The following is a 19,552-nucleotide window of genomic DNA, read 5'->3' on the forward strand; positions in this document are numbered from 1 at the left end:
GGATCTACCTGTACCTTTAGAACAGGTGTTTTCACTAACAGGCTTTTTTACCTGGCAGATAAACTCTGCTCATTAAATTCAGCTGGTTTGGTGACTGGCGGGAACAGCTGCAGCACAGGACTTTTACTTTCTGGACCAGGAATTTCCTCCTCTGGATTTGGCTTTTAATCACCTGCAAAACTTTTAGTCTTGAATTGTTTGTCTCGGTAAAAATGTTCTCCTTTTCTGTTATAAACACAAATAAACGTATCAGAAAACAAGGGCAAGTCCTTTATTTTTCCTGTTCAGACTTTGACAAACAAAACATGCCTCAAACATCTGAGACAGCAACCAACAGTCCAGCATCTTCCAGGAAAGACTTTCAAAACAAAATACTGATCTACATGTCACAAATAAAATAATTTCCAAACCATTCCCACCCTGCAATGAAGGATCAAGGTCAACGGAAAAGTGAGAGGAGCATGTGGCGCTCTCACTCCTCTGCTGCTGAAAGCTAAAAGGTGTGAGTCATGTGACAGTCTAAAGCAGTCTCTTCCTTGCTCCACAGCTGTCAATCACTGTTCCTTCAGCCAATAGTACAGCTTGCAGTCGCTGTGGCTGGGGATGGGAGGGGAGCATGGGGGACAGGATGTCGTCGGGGTAGGCAGTGCGGGATTGGATGCTCGGCTTAAACTGTGTGAGATGCGATTGAGGGAAATTAGGGTGGAGGTGTCACGTTTGAGAGCCACAATAGCAAGAAAATAAAGACATAAATAGATTTAGTTAAATAAGGTTTTTGTTGTTGGGCTGAACTTTGTCTGAAGACAAAGAGCAACAGTTTAACTCACAGCTGTGAAAACGACAGGAACACTGACAACGTTTACAAGGAGTAGCAACTTTAACGTGTGTATGTTGTGTGACTTTACCTTTTCTGAAGACTTGCATACATTTCAGTGTGTGTGTGTGTGTGTGTGTGTGTGTGTGTGTGTGTGTGTGTGTGTGATGGCTGCTGCCGTGTTTATCTGTAGGCCCTGCTGTGCCGAGGATACGGCGGCATAATTGCGTCCACGCTACCTTCGCTGTCCGAGCTGCTGTCGGAGTCGCTGCTGCCAGAGTAAACACAGAGTCCCGGTAAAACGCCGACACACACGGCCGCCGACGGCAGGTGGAGCACGCCCTGACTGGAGCTCAGGGGAGCTGGCGGCGTCTTCGCTGTGAGGCCGGGCACCGCCTGTCGGTCGTCAGCCTCCCCTGCCCCGCCTCCGGCACCAGCTCCGCCCGCCTGTTCTGAACGCCACAACACAGTGTAAGACTCAGGAACTGTAAACGCATCCATACAGCCTTTTATTTTTTCAACCAATAGATTATTTCTGTATGACTCAACGTCAAAATGCATTACAAAAATAAAAAAAACAAGTATGGTTGCAATTGGCAACAAGCCGGCCCTACATAGCACCAAACAGCTACAACAAAAGGGGGGAAAAAAAACTCAAAATGATTTTAAGACATAAAAACATCAAAGCCAAACAATAAAAGCAAAAATCATCATGAGGAAGAAGTCAATAAACAAAATCTGAGTTAAAAGTGAGTCGTAGATAAAAGTAGCAGGAGCCAACGATAACCTGGGAGGTCCCTAAATGCTTATAGTCTGCTTTAAAGGAAAACTTTGGGGTTTTTAAAAACCATTTAGGCACCTTCATCACCTCTGATGATCATATCAGCGTAACCTGGAGACCTGCTGCTTTTGGTCTTCATGCTGAGAGCCACATTTTCATCTGCTAGGAGGCTGAAAACCCAACTGCTTCTTATTTAACTGGGACGTCATTCTTTTTATTTAATCTGGAGTGAAACCTGAAGGAGCTCTGAAGAGCTGCGTGGACTCTGGGGAGAGAGAGGTGAGTTACAGAAAGTCCCTCTGATCAGTCACCAGCTGGTCGGGTGGCCAGATGTCCCGCTTTGTGCGGGATAGTCCCACATTTTTATTACTTTTCACACGTCCCACAAAACGGGGCGCTGTCCCGCATCGTTATGATCAGTTTTCACTTTTATGAAGGAAAAAAAAAACAAAGTGTGTGGCAAAATATTTGATGGCTGTTACATCACACCGCCTGCTGATTTGAGTTGCACTCATGTCAATCAAACTAGGAGGCGGGACTTAATGCACAGCTAGGATACACTGTCGCACCCACTGACGAAAATCAAATTACTTTGATTTTGTATGTTTATTATCGATTTCAATCGATCATGGAGGACAGGAACGGGTGCGGTGAAGAAGAAAGGAAAGTGTTGTTACAACAAAGACTGGGAAAGCAGATATTCCTGGGTTAAACCTGAGAGAGAAGTCATTTTTCCGTGTCACACGGCGGGGAATAAGACGTGAAATGGCACAAAAAACTCTCTACTCAGAGGGAGGCTTTATAACCACAGATTTGTTATGTCTGGTTTGTAATTTTATTACCAAAGAGCAGAATAGAAAGTTAATTTTTTTTGACTTGTCATGGCAGAGTGGAATCTCACATTGTCCCACATTTTCAGTCTTTGTCCCACATGGTGAGAGAAGATCTGGTCCCCCTACCCGCAGATCTTTCTGCTCTTTTAATGGAATATACCAGCTAAAGTTCAGGCTTTCTTCTCATATTTATTTAAAATGCATTAAAAAATGAAGCCTTGTGGGAAAAACGACAACAGAAGATTAAATCATTTATGGAAGTGAAATATGAGTTTCTGGTAGAAAGTCAGGAAATGCTTCAGCACGATGACGGCGCGTTTTTGTTGAAACATTTTATTTCTTCTGTGTCTCATAAATAAAACTGACCAAATGCCGTCATGATGAAGTGGTTTCCCTTTTTCTAAAGAAAACCTACAGTGTCAGGGAGACACACTCTCCAATGTCCCATCTATTGGTACAGTGTCAGCTCACCAGTCGTCACCGTTCAGAACTACTCTACCTACAGTAACACAGGAGACTTTCTCCATTTTCAGAGTCATGACTCGATGCAATCAGTTGGTTTCTATTATAGAATATGTATGAATTGGCTTGAAATGATGTGTATGTTGATTCGTGTATGTAAAGTGCCCTGTGACAACATTGTTGTGAAGTGGCGCTATACAAATAAAGTTGAATTGAATTTTCAGACGACACATCTCCCTCTCAGTCCGTGTCCTGGTTTACGACAGTCTCTGGCAGACTGAGGGGGTTCAGTGTTCTCATCTCTCAGACGCTGCCTGACACATCTGTGGTTCAGAAGTCTCTACATTACGCTACATGGAAGCAGCAGATGAGGAAAGGTCTGCCTCTGTTGTGTCGACTCGGACAGAACAGAGAGTTTCTACGACTTGTCACACAGCCTCCATTAGGGCTGTCACGATGCGCTTCTGTCCTCATTCGATTAGATTTTTTGGGTCCCGATTCGATTTAAATTGCGATTCTCACAATTCTTTGATATTGCTGATTTTGTAGATTAAAACAAAAAAATTGTATAAAACTTTTTTTTTTTTGGTTATTTTTCTTGATTTCAATGAGGAAAAAACAACCCAATAAGCCAGACCATCGTTCTGCTGCTATAACGCCCAAGAAGACAAGTAAAAAGATCAATAAAAACAATAAAAATGATAAAAATTTCATAGTGGATTATTTTTATTTGTTTGAAATTTTTTTTTTGTTGAAATTTTAAAACTGTGAAGCAAAAAAAAATCCCGATTTTCGATGTTTTGATTCCATCTTCCCACCCCTAGCCTCCATCTTAACCCGCTGGAAGAAGATTTGGGTCGACGCTGCAAACTGAACCATTTCCAAACTTAACTTGTTGATACATTAAATCAAATTTTAAATATTTAAAAAATTTAAAAAAGCCTCGTCCTCCTTATCTTCAGTCTTTTCTTTTCCCTCCCCTACAATCTGATTGGCTGGTTTGTCCTCCTGGTTAAATGTGGATTATTGTCTGGTTTTATTGCTTCTCTACTGATCTTCTGTGAAGGAAACTGGCACCGAGGTCAAAAACTTATTTCCCTCAGTGGACTTTAAAGCAGTGTTCTTAACCCCGGTCCTCGGGGGCCACATCCCCGCCTGTTTTACAGCTAACCCTACTCTGACACACCCGACTCCTTATCATGTTTCCATAGAACTTGGAAAGAAATTAAGTTAATCTGCATGAGGTGTGCTGGAGTTGGTAGGAACTAAAACATGCAGGGCAGTGAACACCGAGGACCAGGACTAAGACGCGCTGCTTTAACGTGCGTGGCTTTGCATCATCAGGCGTTCTGATGCGTCGTCATTGGGTGTATTCTGCACGGTTTGGTGACCACTAACCAGCTGTATCCGTGTGTTAGTACGTCTAGCAGTAGTGTAGATGTGCGTGGAAGACCTCAGGCTGCAGCCCACCTGCGAGTCGTGCTCCGTCTCCTGCCGTTGTCGTGGTGATTTCCACCTTCTGTTTCTTCCCGTTGTCTGATGACTGTGACGAACTGGGAGAGGAAGACGGCCATCAGGCCAAACAGACAGACACACGGCTTCAGGCTGAGAAGGTGGGAGTGTTTGTGCGTACCTGCGTCTCTTGACAGCTCCAGCTAGTAAATGAGCCTGAGACAGGTGGCTGGTCCTCTGCTCCGCTCCTAAAGGTTTCGATGTGGCCTTCTTTTCAGGCTCTCTGCGACTGTCTGCAGCCGCTTGCTTCATTAGAGCGCTGTGACAGCAGAGTTAAGGTGGATGAACTCTAACGCAGCCCTGAGACGTTTCTGCATCAGGAAGGAAAAACTGAACATTTTCAGAGGAAGAAATGAGTCACAGATGGAGAAAATGTAAAAAGTTCATTTTAAACTGTTATTTTATCACGACAGGTCGGCTTTTAAAGGTAAAATTATTTACCTTTTTTATATATATATATATATATATATATATATATATATATACATATAGCGCAGCCTAACTTGTCCTGCATCAGGCATGTCTTGGTCTGATGAGAACAGGATTATGAAGAAGACTCTGTACATCAGGGGTGTCCAAAGTCGGTCCTCGTGGGCCGATGGTCTGCAGGTTTTCCATGTATCCCTTTTCCAACACATCTGCTCCAACAATCGGCTCCAACAGACAATAAAGTTCTGCTCAGTGGCCGATTCTTGTGTGTGGGACAGGGACCGGAGCTTTACATACAACCACAACATTTAGTCATCTATTCATAACTCAGACACTTCTTTTGGCTTTATGTTTTGTAATTAATCACCTTGTTAGACAGCAGTCTGTTATACAATAAATACTTAAATAAAAGTTGACAGAAAATCAAATTAAGTTCACCTGTAAAGGTTAAAGTGCATTTTAGGTCCAGTCGACCATCATACATAAACTTATGTGCAGGATTTGTTTAAAATGACTTTGATTTTGTAGGTTTATTATTTACAGTTTTGGCTTGAGGACCTGTCGAGCTCACAGTTTTGAGGTGTCCATGTTAACGGGACCTGCCAGTAGCCTGGTCGTATCACAGACAGCAAACATTAACAAAGCCAGACCTTCATCCCGCTCCCTCTGGGACAGAATTTTCTCAGCATGGATTTTAGAGTTTGGTGGAATCTTTCTAGAGCCTCCTGAGACTCCGGGTGATCAGGACGGGACTTTTGATATTCATCTCCGTAATAATCTGTGCGAACACCTTAGACATGAAGTTTGTCCCTTGGTCTGTCTCAATTATCTGAATCCATCCGGACTGAAGAAGAAAAAACTTTCTGCGTGAGGATAAATTCATCCGCCAGAACAGCAGCAGCAGTGAAAGATGTCACTTTTTGTTCGTTAAGATGAACAGATCCGACCAGGAAGCTGGTTTTTAAACTCCTCCAGCAACATCAGCTCACGCAAAGTATCAGACGTTGTCACTTTATGGCCTGGCACCATTTGTCAAAGAGAGCACATATCTCCCTGGTAAACTCCACATATGTCTGAGTTTTTTCACATCTAACGTGTATCTTATGTGCAGGATTTGTTCCAAATTACTCTGATTTCGTAGGTTTATTATTTATATTATTGGCTTGAGGACCTGTCGAGCTCACAGTTTTGATGTGTCCGTGTGCTTTTCTAACAGTATTTAATCGCTGACATTGAGCTTAAGGTTACTGGTGGGTGTGATGAAGCTGCAAAGGAATGACCCAGTGGGGTGAATGACGTTAACTGAGCTGGATGGAACATTCTGAACTTTTAGATGAAGCTTGAGCATAAGACAGATTGATAAAAAAAAAAAAAACTGTTTTAAACACAATTAAGCTGCATTAAATCTTCAGCTACAGCATCTTCCTTTTAGTTAAAAACTAAAAAAGTTTGAATGAATTGATGAAATTCTGTCTTTTTCATCCCTTTTATGCAGATGTGATGATTGTTGAAAGGATGTCAGTGAAAAACACAAAAACCACGAGGTAAGCGGTAACATCAGGCAAATAATCACACAGATTATTTCTGCTTGTCGTTGAGTGTAAACCATGACATGATGGAGGATATTCTGTATTCCAGCAGCTCCTGCTTCTCCTCGTCCCGCCGTTGCTTCTCAACCAGACACTGTTGCCGGGAGACCTCGTCCAAGAAGCTGGTCTCATCCTCGTCTAATCCCCTCACCATGTTCCCTGTCACCATGGAAACATGCTCTCAACACATGGCAGAAAATGAAATCTCACACGAGGCCTTGAAAGGAAAACGCCGGAATGAACCTGAACGGATAAATGCTTCTGTTAGGAATATAAGTTACGGCCCAGTAATGTATGAATTAAACCTGGAAGACAGATTTATCAGCAGTTTCAGCATCTCTTCATGATTTTTTTTAACGTACCATTACACCCCTACAGAACCCAGTCAACCCTGTAATGTTATGTTTACATCATTTACATATTTTAAGCAGCAGCGCTCTGTTCTCCTCTTCAAGTGGTTTTGATCGATGGTTCTCCATCTGTCTGAAATTCTTTCACTGTTTCTCCCGGTCATATTCAGACCAGTCGCTTTATGAGGATATTTCCAGTAAAACGAGGTATTTGTGTAATTTTTAAGCCATTTATTACTGACCTCAACATTTTTACCAACATCAAAAGGCTTTTATGTGTCGACATAAAGCAGAAAACTTAACAAGGAACCAGTTTTTATACTGGATTTGTAAACAGTGTCTTCCCAGCAGCCTGTTAAAAACGCGTCATGTGTTCTATAGCTTCATAGTACTGGGTGTACTGTATAGTACTGGGTGTACTGTATAGTACTGGGAGTACTGTGTAGTACTGGGTGTACTGTATAGTACTGGGTGTACTGTATAGTACTGGGTGTACTGTATAGTACTGGGAGTACTGTATAGTACTGGGTGTACTGTATAGTACTGGGGGTACTGTGTAGTACTGGGTGTACTGTGTAGTACTGGGTGTACTGTGTAGTACTGGGTGTACTTTATAGTACTGGGTGTACTGTATAGTACTGGGAGTACTGTATAGTACTGGGTGTACTGTATAGTACTGGGAGTACTGTATAGTACTGGGTGTACTGTATAGTACTGGGGGTACTGTATAGTACTGGGAGTACTGTATAGTACTGGGAGTACTGTATAGTACTGGGAGTACTGTATAGTCCTGGGTGTACTGTGTAGTCCTGGGTGTACTGTATAGTACTGGGTGTACTGTACAGTACTGGGAGTACTGTACAGTACTGGGAGTACTGTACAGTACTGGGAGTACTGTATAGTACTGGGAGTACTGTATAGTACTGGGGGTACTGTATAGTACTGGGAGTACTGTATAGTACTGGGTGTACTGTATAGTACTGGGAGTACTGTATAGTACTGGGTGTACTGTATAGTACTGGGAGTACTGTATAGTACTGGGAGTACTGTATAGTACTGGGAGTACTTTATAGTACTGGGTGTACTGTATAGTACTGGGAGTACTGTATAGTACTGGGTGTACTGTATAGTACTGGGAGTACTGTATAGTACTGGGGGTACTGTATAGTACTGGGAGTACTGTATAGTACTGGGAGTACTGTATAGTCCTGGGTGTACTGTGTAGTCCTGGGTGTACTGTATAGTACTGGGAGTACTGTACAGTACTGGGAGTACTGTACAGTACTGGGAGTACTTTATAGTACTGGGTGTACTGTATAGTACTGGGAGTACTGTATAGTACTGGGTGTACTGTATAGTACTGGGTGTACTGTATAGTACTGGGTGTACTGTATAGTACTGGGGGTACTGTATAGTACTGGGAGTACTGTATAGTACTGGGAGTACTGTATAGTACTGGAAGTACTGTATAGTACTGGGTGTACTGTATAGTACTGGGTGTACTGTATAGTACTGGGTGTACTGTATAGTACTGGGTGTACTGTATAGTACTGGGAGTACTGTATAGTACTGGGTGTACTGTATAGTACTGGGAGTACTGTATAGTACTGGGTGTACTGTATAGTACTGGGGGTACTGTATAGTACTGGGAGTACTGTATAGTACTGGGAGTACTGTATAGTACTGGGAGTACTGTATAGTCCTGGGAGTACTGTGTAGTCCTGGGTGTACTGTATAGTACTGGGTGTACTGTATAGTACTGGGAGTACTGTATAGTACTGGGAGTACTGTATAGTACTGGGAGTACTTTATAGTACTGGGTGTACTGTATAGTACTGGGTGTACTGTATAGTACTGGGTGTACTGTATAGTACTGGGAGTACTGTATAGTACTGGGTGTACTGTATAGTACTGGGAGTACTGTATAGTACTGGGGGTACTGTATAGTCCTGGGGGTACTGTATAGTCCTGGGGGTACTGTGTAGTCCTGGGTGTACTGTATAGTACTGGGAGTACTGTATAGTACTGGGGGTACTGTATAGTACTGGGGGTACTGTATAGTACTGGGAGTACTGTATAGTACTGGGGGTACTGTATAGTACTGGGAGTACTGTATAGTACAGGGGGTACTGTATAGTACTGGGGGTACTGTGTAGTACTGGGAGTACTGTATAGTACTGGGGGTACTGTATAGTCCTGGGGGTACTGTGTAGTCCTGGGTGTACTGTATAGTACTGGGAGTACTGTATAGTACTGGGGGTACTGTATAGTACTGGGAGTACTGTATAGTACTGGGGGTACTGTATAGTACTGGGAGTACTGTATAGTACTGGGGGTACTGTATAGTACTGGGAGTACTGTATAGTACAGGGGGTACTGTATAGTACTGGGGGTACTGTGTAGTACTGGGAGTACTGTATAGTCCTGGGGGTACTGTATAGTCCTGGGGGTACTGTGTAGTCCTGGGTGTACTGTATAGTACTGGGAGTACTGTATAGTACTGGGGGTACTGTATAGTACTGGGAGTACTGTATAGTACTGGGGGTACTGTATAGTACTGGGGGTACTGTATAGTACTGGGAGTACTGTATAGTACTGGGGGTACTGTATAGTACTGGGAGTACTGTATAGTACAGGGGGTACTGTGTAGTACTGGGAGTACTGTGTAGTACTGGGAGTACTGTATAGTACTGGGGGTACTGTATAGTACTGGGGGTACTGTATAGTACTGGGGGTACTGTGTAGTACTGGGAGTACTGTATAGTACTGGGGGTACTGTATAGTACTGGGGGTACTGTGTAGTACTGGGGGTACTGTATAGTACTGGGAGTACTGTGTAGTACTGGGAGTACTGTGTAGTACTGGGAGTACTGTGTAGTACTGGGGGTACTGTGTAGTACTGGGAGTACTGTATAGTACTGGGGGTACTGTATAGTACTGGGGGTACTGTGTAGTACTGGGAGTACTGTATAGTACTGGGAGTACTGTATAGTACTGGGGGTACTGTGTAGTACTGGGAGTACTGTATAGTACTGGGGGTACTGTGTAGTACTGGGGGTACTGTGTAGTACTGGGAGTACTGTATAGTACTGGGGGTACTGTGTAGTACTGGGAGTACTGTGTAGTACTGGGAGTACTGTATAGTACTGGGGGTACTGTGTAGTACTGGGAGTACTGTATAGTACTGGGGGTACTGTATAGTACTAGGGGTACTGTGTAGTACTGGGAGTACTGTGTAGTACTGGGAGTACTGTATAGTACTGGGGGTACTGTGTAGTACTGGGAGTACTGTATAGTACTGGGGGTACTGTGTAGTACTGGGAGTACTGTATAGTACTGGGGGTACTGTATAGTACTGGGGGTACTGTGTAGTACTGGGAGTACTGTATAGTACAGGGGGTACTGTGTAGTACTGGGAGTACTGTATAGTACTGGGGGTACTGTGTAGTACTGGGAGTACTGTGTAGTACTGGAGTACTGTATAGTACTGGGGGTACTGTGTAGTACTGGGGGTACTGTGTAGTACTGGGAGTACTGTATAGTACTGGGGGTACTGTGTAGTACTGGGAGTACTGTATAGTACTGGGGGTACTGTGTAGTACTGGAGTACTGTATAGTACTGGGGGTACTGTGTAGTACTGGGAGTACTGTATAGTACTGGGGGTACTGTGTAGTACTGGGAGTACTGTATAGTACTGGGGGTACTGTGTAGTACTGGGAGTACTGTATAGTACTGGGAGTACTGTATAGTACTGGGGGTACTGTATAGTACTGGGAGTACTGTATAGTACTGGGGGTACTGTGTAGTACTGGGAGTACTGTATAGTACTGGGGGTACTGTGTAGTACTGGGAGTACTGTATAGTACTGGGGGTACTGTGTAGTACTGGGAGTACTGTATAGTACTGGGGGTACTGTATAGTACTGGGGGTACTGTATAGTACTGGGAGTACTGTATAGTACTGGGGGTACTGTGTAGTACTGGGAGTACTGTATAGTACTGGGGGTACTGTGTAGTACTGGGAGTACTGTATAGTACTGGGGGTACTGTATAGTACTGGGAGTACTGTATAGTACTGGGGGTACTGTGTAGTACTGGGAGTACTGTATAGTACTGGGGGTACTGTGTAGTACTGGGAGTACTGTATAGTACTGGGGGTACTGTGTAGTACTGGGAGTACTGTATAGTACTGGGGGTACTGTATAGTACTGGGGGTACTGTGTAGTACTGGGAGTACTGTATAGTACTGGGGGTACTGTATAGTACTGGGAGTACTGTATAGTACTGAGAGCCTTTAACACACACATCCTCATCCTAACTCGGACGTCACACAGTTATTTATGTGATTTCAGCAGATTGTGAAGTTCCTGTAAAAGCTGAGTTTTAGATGAGAAGGCAGATTTGTGTTGCAGGAAGGATTACCTGATAAAATCTGACAGGAGATGATAAACTAGCAGGAATAACGCTTCCTGATGTCCTAAACAAAAAGCAGGAGGTGAAACCGCTAAAAGCAGAAGAAAGTAAAATGTTCATCTCCTGTGTTGTGCTGCTGAGGAATACTGCTGATTAATCTGTTTTCTGTGGAGAAAATGAAAAACAAAATGTTCAATTTAACTGCAAGAAGAAAAGAAAATAAGAGAAAAACCCACTGAATTTAAACTGCTCCTCAAATTCCTGTTGTTTCTTGTCTTTTTGCTCCTGGAGTCGCTCAAAGAGAGAGCGTGGGTCATACTCCTCCTCTGGGGCCTCTGAGGAAACACAAAATGATGCTGCATGAACTGCAACTACATGCGTCATGTATGTTTAGGATCAGTGTGGAAGTGAATGAATTCTCACCCTCGGGGTCGTCGGGCTTCCTGACTTTCTCCCATTCCTCCTGTCTCTTTTTCCTCCTCTCATCAAGCTCTGCTTCAGAAACAAACTTCCTGCTGAGGTCCACGCCGCCTGCTTCTCCCCCTGACATTTCAGCTACACATAAAACACACCATTCAACAAATATTCTGAGTTTCTTCCAAGAAGACCACATTTTTTTCTCTAAAAGAATACAGTCCTAGTCAGTTCATCGCAGAGGATTCGTTAATAATTTATATCAGGGCTGTGACGATGTGCTGTCATCTCGATTCACTTATAATTCTTTTGGGTGCCGAATCGATTTAAATAAAAAGTCTCACAATATTGCTGATATTTGTAAACTAGAAACAAAAAAAAATGTAGAAAACTTTTTTTTGTTAGTCTTTTTTCTTGATTTTAATGAAGAAAAAACAACACAGTAGCCAGATCATCATTCTGCTGCTATAATCCCCAAAAAGACAAGTAAAAACATCAATAAAAACAATAAAATTGGCTTAATTTTTATAATGGATTATTTTTTTATTTATTTGAAAAAAAAAATCTTTTAATTAAAAAAAATAAATAAAAGAAAATAAAAATTCTATTTTAAAATTGTAAAGCAAAAAAACCCCAATTTTTATTTTTTTCAGTCTAATTACCCACCCCTAATTTATAGACAATATTATATTCTTTATTCAATGAAGTTTACCAGAAAATATATCACCTAATATAATCTTGTCTCTCTTGTACTGTTCCCCACAGTACAAAACCAGTGCTTATTAAAATATTATTCATATGTCACTACATGATTTTACAATTAAAATATGCAACAAATACATATTTTGCTTATCAAATTATTTGAGCAGCACAAATTTAGATTTACACTGCTAGAATTGTCACTGTATTCAAAACCAGCCAACTTATGCAACAGTACAGTTGTGCTCATATTTATTCATACCCTTTCATTAATTTATTACATATTACATCAGTCATAAACTAATATTTAGTTGTACAATCCTCTAATGTTTCCGCTCCAGTCAGGTGTTTTCTGTTCCTCTCAGTCAGACTTCTGCACCTGTTGACAGGTATTTTGTCCCACTGTTCAACAGAAAAGTCTCTAATTTGTCCAGGACACATTTGTTTGTTTGTTTGTTTTTCTTTCTTCAACTCAATTAAATGAAAAACAGCGTCTTATATTACTAAATAATATTTTTGCAAATTTTTAGTTATTGTTCCTTTTATAAGCCTCCAGTTATTTGTTGTAAATTTTAGCCTTTTCTTTAATGAAAGGGGATGAATACACATGAGCACAACTGTATAAACCTTGTTACTCTTCTTGTATGTACGGATTTGATGACGACAGTTACAGAAAAATTAAATGAGCCTTTATAGAAATTAAACTACCAATGCAAAGTCAATTTGGCTAGCAGTTTATCTTACATCTGTCAGGGATCAGGTTCGTGTTGTTTGCATTGAAACGATGATTAGAGCCATGAACTCGCTGCAGCCCTAAGCTAAGCTCGGCAAGCTTTGCAAAGCTTTTATCACCGCTGTCAGCGAAACAACGTCGTGTCATGTCGGAGAAGCGACACGTATGGATATACAACCCAACAGAACTGAGTTTTAACGCAGCATTCTCTCACATTGCGCTGAAATACATCATTTAAAGCTTAAACTTACCAAGCTTTAGACTAGCAGACAGCTCCAAATCAATGACGTGTTGTGTTACAGTAGAAATTGCTCGTGCAAAATATTAAATAAGGGACTTTTAGTTCCGGTTCGCTTTCTGCGATGGCATGAGAAATCTCTTTCTCTACCATTTAACTGAGTAATTAACCATTAAATTATAATCATTTGGTTGAGTTTCTATTAATTCTATTTTCCTATTATTTAATAATTAATTAAACGATTAATTAAATCACTAAACAGAAAATAATAATCAAGAACCTAAAAATCCTCTAGTGTGACAGCGGTTTGTTAATCTCCACAAATCATGTAAATTAATCTTGTTGTCTGTGTATCGTTTGAAAATAATTTTACGTATTGTACTTATAGTTTATAGAAACAATTTATAGATACAAATGGTCAAGAACCTAAATACTGTAATAAACACAAGATGGCGCCTAAAGTACACTAGTTAGCAGTGAAGTTTTTCATTGTTGTTTTAATTTTAACTTTGCTTTCAGTGCAGCTTTGCTTTGTTTTTAAACTGAGGTAAAGTAAAATACAAAGTATTTTTCAAAGTATAACTTTTAAAGACAACCATAGGATTTTTAAAGACTGAAAACATCTACAAAAGCAAGTTGTTAACAGCAATAAAACTAATATTAAATAGCAAATAAAAGTCAAAACACAAAGAAAAGATTCAAACATTCTCAAGGGCAAATATGAGCATGCACACCCCTATTCTCTTTATATATATATATTAGCAGGAAAATAGATGCAGAAGTTTATTGAAAAATCTCTTTGACAAAATTTCTTTAAGTATTTTTGAAGAATAGCTGTCCATGATTCTTGGAGGAGTTTTCAGCTTTTCTTTAGATGCTGACTGTTTTTCATTCTGTTCTCTGTCCAGATGGGGGGTTGCAGGTTCTGGGAAGGATCTGCACCCCCCATCATACTTATTGACCCATATTTTCAGTCCACTTCTTGTGATATGTAGCATTCTTCAGCCTTTTTTCCTTCCTTTTCTCTTCACCAAGAATGGCTTCTTGACAACCATGTTTCCATGGAGACCATTCCTGATGATGCTTCAGCCACCAGCTGAAGATCCAGATGCATCTGTCAGGTCCTGGATCAGGTCTTTGATGGATTTGTTTAGATTTCTTCTGGACATCTGCTGTAGATAGTTGTTTTTAGTTCTGACATTTCTTCTTTTGTCAGGTTTCCTCAAACGTTTTAATGACCACTGCACACCATGATGCCGATAAACACCAACTTTTCAGCTCTTTAGGAATCATTTTGTTGCTGCGGATATCTGTCAAACTGAAATATCTTTGACATTTTTATATGTAATTACAAAAATTGTAACAAATGAAGTGTCTTTATGACAGACTGCTATTAACAAAGAGACAGAGATGCCATTTAAGATGGGTTCTTTGCTAAGTTATCTGTTATGTGTCATCCCTTCATTTCAATACACATATACTGCCAGTTTAAAGCATTAACAATGTTCTTTTACATGTGCATTTACATCTGTAGATTTTTAATCTAAAAACCATGTAATTTTTTAACCATATTCAAACAGATGTTTACTTCAATGCAGTATTGTTGTAAAAGGTGAACATATCACAGCTTGCACTTTTATGTGAAATATAGAGCTTTTTTCTTTCTTCTTTAGATCCGACAGTTCACAGAGGTTCCTAGAACGAAATAAGTGTTCTTCACTTTAATCCCAGCAGATCTAAACTAGCCAGTTGTATGCAGATCGCCAGTTTAACATTGTTCTGGCAACTATGTTGTAATATAAACAAAACAGCAGATTCTTTCAATCAAAGGCTTCTTTTATTTTCAATAAAGCTAATCTAGATGTTTTACAGGCAACATATACAGTACTTGTAAACAAAATAAAGATAAATAAGCTAACATGCTTATGTGTGATAGAATCAGCTGTCTAATCAAGGGTCACAGGAAAATCTGTAGCCTATCCCAGCAATTATTGGGCAAAATGTAGGGTACACCCTGAATAGGTCGCCAGTCCACTGCAGAGCATCAAAATGGCCAATAATAATAATAACAACAACAACAAACAGACATTTCTTTATACAAGTAGAGGAGTGTGAATAAATGAATAAATAAATCCTTTACATATAAAAAGAAAATATCAATGTAAAAATGCAAATAGCAGTAAACAAAGTGATTCTGATTGGTTTTTATTATTATCTTGATATTTTTAAATAGCTTTCAAATTTTTAAGATTAATTTTCTTCTTTAAGTTAATTCGGTTTTGTGTCACATGTCATTTAAAATTCTTTAAGTAATATATTTTTCTTAATGCTTTCCATTTACTGCATGCAGTTATGTGTGAACTGTGAAAGTTACTCTACTAACAACGCACACCAAAACTTGACTGACTGACTGTTTCTCCAACATGTGCTGTACTTGAACGCTTCTTCGGTGTGTGCAGTGATTCAAAGACCTGGAACCAAATCATTGCTCAGTTGTCTGCAAACACCTAACATTTCTTCAGAAACCTTAAGATTTAGTAGAAAGGCAATGCTGGGTTGTCCTGGAAACTGTATGACACGCTGGTGGCTGCAGTGACAATTTATAGAGTCCTTTTAGCTGTTGTGAACAAGACGCAAACACACATACGCAGGTGCAAGCTTCAGTTAATGAAGAGCACCAGCTGTCTCACTTGTTGCCTTTGTCTCACACCTTTTGCCTTCTGTCCGTTTGTCTCTTCTTCTAAACCCTGTTTCAGATCTCCAGAGCATCGTCCATTTCCAGTTCTTGTTTTAGGATCTTTATCTGTGTCACCGTCTGTCATCGCCCTGTCTCTCTGCTCCAGTGCTTTTCTTAGAACTGTGTCATGTTTTCCAGCACACTGATGGAGAGCTGTCACAGCCGTGGCAGAGACAAGCGCAGACCTTGTTGAGGCGACGGCTGATGCTTGACCTGCCCCCGAGCGTCTCACCTGGTTCCCTCTCCAGGCTTCATTAGGGTTTCTCCACCTGGAGTCTGTCGTGCCACAGCAATGCAGTAAAGTTGGATAAAACACCCCTGGACAATGGTACAGGTTTTACCGAAAGTCAGATTTCAGCTGCTGAGGCGTTGTGGTTGCTGATCTTTACTTTCACGTGATTTATTATTGAATAAACCACAAAAAAGCTGCACAGAGTACAAAGAAGTGGGACTGATTTATTGTGTTTAACTTCAGATTATTTTGCTTAAAATGTTCTGATGATTTCACTCATATTATACAGTTATTTAGCAGAAGCACAAATGAAACCTCTGGAGGTATACTGCAATAACTCAGCCTTAAAAACAAGAAAAAAATATACAAAAACTAGGTAAATGTGGCTTAAAATAAGATAAATTATCTGCCAAAAGAACAAGAAAACTTGGCTTGTCAATACTTCCCAAAACAAGTAAAAATACTCTTAAAACAAAAGGAATTCTCTGGCATAAAAACTAAGAATCATCTTACCTTTAAAATAATAAGCCTATGTGTACTCAATTTAAGATTTTTACTCTTAGATTTCAGTTTTTGCAGTGTACTGCTATTGATCTTCACCATATTAAATCAATAGCAAGAGGATGTTTTCCATTGAATGAAGGCTAAGTTTGTATCAGACAAAAAGTTTGGGAGCTCCTACTCTGAATCATCCCCAATGAAACTATTCTGCTACATTAAAAAAAACAAAACAAAACCATGCAGGCACCAAGCCGGGGGCTGATGAGGATGCCCACACCTGCTCAGCGCCTCTCACCATGAACAACTCCAGAGTGGACGAAGGTCCAGCCCCTCTCGAGGGTACTGGTTGCAGTGGGGGGCCCCGATGACCTGGGTCCGGGTAAGGGAACATTTCCGTCCACGGTCGTCGTCATCATTGGGGTCTTTTAGCCACACTTAGTCTGGTCCCTCCCCCAGACACCTGTTTGCCATGGGTAACCCAGCCAGGGGCATAAAGCCCCCGACAACATAGCTGCTAGGATCTTCAGGACACACAAACCCCTCCACCACGATGAGGTGGCGGCTCAGGAAGGAGATGTTTTATAGCATTTAAATAAATTTGGATGTTGTAGATGAAATGACTTTAACAGCTTGTTTGGATCCAAAGAGAACAATCTGCTCACCATGAACTCTAAACTCTTCTAGGAAATAGTGTTTGGAGGTTTCAGAAGGATGCTGCTGTGTACTGCAATGTTTCAGGGATTTTATTTCAGTGGACTTTATATGAAATGTAAATCACTGTAACGTAACACACTGCTTCCCATCTCCACCTTGGTATGTCAGGAGCCTGCTGCTTTGGTTTTTATTCACACGGTGATCTTATAAACAGCTGACATTCAGTCACAAAAAGATTCAGTTGCAAGATTTCAGATTTGCAATAAATGGAGTTTTACTTTGTTGTCGTGCTGCATGACTGCAGCTCAGGGCCAGACCAACATGTACCATGACATGAATGTGCAAATTTGGAGCAGAATAACACTAATTCATATAATTGGATTGTAGGACATGCATTCAGTCTTCATTTAGACCTTGGCAGGAGAGGTGTGCATCTGGAACTGAGCTCAGTCAACTGATTAAGATAGAAGAACAGGCAGGCAGTCAAGGTGGGGAGAAATAAAAATATAAAGTCTCCAAGGCAGTGCGATCAAACAACCTGAGCCGTTCAGTGTTTGGAAATCGATGAGTGGATAAACTGTTTGTGTGAGAGTATGATGCTGCCTCTGAACCTTTGTTTGCACAGTGGGAAGATGAGACTGGGAGATCATTTTATCTTTGTTCCTGCTGAGTAAGAAGGTTTGTCTCAGGTCAGCTCACTATTATTGATACAGCAGCCACGATTCTTCTGGATGTAACTGAGATGGAGCTTGGTATGAGTGAGGCTGTTGCTATGACAACAAATAATGTGACCAACAAGCACAAAAAAGCCTCAGTAGGGGATTTGAGTTTTGCTGGACAAAGATGAACCCCGGTCAACAGCAGGCATGTTTGCGTGAGTTCAGGGCGCTTTGAAGCAAAAGCAGCAGCACAGACTGCGTTCGGAGATGTTTCCCTCTCAGTCGTGTTTCTCTCTGCTCAGTCCAGCAGGAAGAAGCAGCATGCAACTCATTATCTCCTCAGTCCAGGCAAAGCAAAGGGGGAAAATCAGATTAAAATCAGTTGTGTGTTTCCCTCCCACACCTCCGTTTCTGTACAACTTATTTTTCCTACAGAGCATTTTCATATGAAGGTGAAGCGGGGGGGGGGGGGGGGGGGGGGGTATCTGTGGTCTAGTCTCTGGAGTACTTGTTAATAAATGTGGTTGTGGTTTTTTCTGAGCTTTTTCCTCCTAAATACTTCCATGCTCATGTTGCTGCCTTTCTTTGTAGCCAGTTTGTTTCCATTGGCTTCACTTCCAATGTTTGACTAATTTAGTTGACATATTCGTGGTCATTTATCTGGTTTTAAAAATCTTTTATTGTTTTTTTGGGTATAGTTGAGTCACTTTTCTTCATAATCTTATTGAGGATATGACATTTAGTTTAGCTAGAATTAGCATCTCATTATTGGCATTTGCAAATCATTTAGCATTTGTTTAGTTATATGTCCCTCTGTGGTCATTTTGCAGCATATTTATGTTTATTTCATCTCATTTTGATCCTGTTGCATTACTTTGTGATTATTTTACTTACCATTGAGGTTTTTGGATATTTGTAATAATTTTGCATCACATTATGATCACTTTGCATCTTTTTTTCCTCCTCTGATGTCCACACACAGAAAGACACAATGCAACTTTTTCTTCGCTTTATTAACCTGAGTGTGGACGTTAACACATCTTTAGAAAATCAATAGAGACACATTTGGTACAAAGATGCACATCAATACACATTATCATTTAATTACACAGTTCAGCACTTCATAAAAAGGACATTGAACATGGCAGAAACATTGGTTTATAATTACAGAAACGGCATCATAGAAATATACATTCGCATATGCATATCTGAAACTCCTCTGCTTTCTGCACTTTCTGTCTTTAGCACATAGTTTACTTCCAGCTTCAGCTCATTATTTACATCCAATAAATAACTTTAGAATAAAAAAAACATGCATTTGTGATCATCAGCATCAATTTGTAAACAGTAAGTTAATACTGACAACATGCAGGATCAGTTCAAGTCATTAGAAATACAAGGATTTTACAAAAGCTAGCAACATGGCTCCATATTGATAAACCACATGAGCCCCCTCAGAACCCCACATCCATCCTGCGTTAGCGCTACAGCTGCCACTGTGG

General features: G+C 40.7%; 1 protein-coding gene across 1 annotated transcript; it reads right to left on the reverse strand.

Moving 5' to 3' along the window:
- Positions 1–257: 257 nt before the first annotated feature.
- psme3ip1 (proteasome activator subunit 3 interacting protein 1) lies at positions 258–13,317 on the reverse strand. Its single transcript, XM_079249584.1, has 8 exons — positions 13,281–13,317; positions 11,607–11,738; positions 11,420–11,518; positions 6,457–6,579; positions 4,524–4,662; positions 4,361–4,443; positions 1,054–1,266; positions 258–672 (listed from the first exon to the last, which is right to left on the reverse strand). Exons 2-8 carry the CDS (start codon positions 11,731–11,733, stop codon positions 668–670), a joined length of 789 nt encoding a protein of 262 aa, XP_079105710.1. The 5' UTR covers positions 11,734–11,738; positions 13,281–13,317; the 3' UTR covers positions 258–667.
- Between the last annotated feature and the right edge of the window lie 6,235 nt (positions 13,318–19,552).

Source organism: Telmatherina bonti (genome assembly GCF_933228915.1).
Source record: "Telmatherina bonti genome assembly, chromosome: 2".
In the NCBI taxonomy this organism is placed as follows: Eukaryota; Metazoa; Chordata; class Actinopteri; order Atheriniformes; family Telmatherinidae; genus Telmatherina; species Telmatherina bonti.

Coding starts and splice junctions, on each gene's coding strand:
- psme3ip1 (XM_079249584.1), bottom strand. CDS start 11,733: ATGTCAGGGGGAGAAGCAGGCGGCGTGGACCTCAGCAGGAAGTTTGTT. Junction 6,580..11,419: donor TGAGGAGCAGTTTAAATTCA/GTGGGTTTTTCT, acceptor CCATGGTGACAG/GGAACATGGTGAGGGGATTA. Junction 4,444..4,523: donor GGAGCTGTCAAGAGACGCAG/GTACGCACAAAC, acceptor TTCCTCTCCCAG/TTCGTCACAGTCATCAGACA.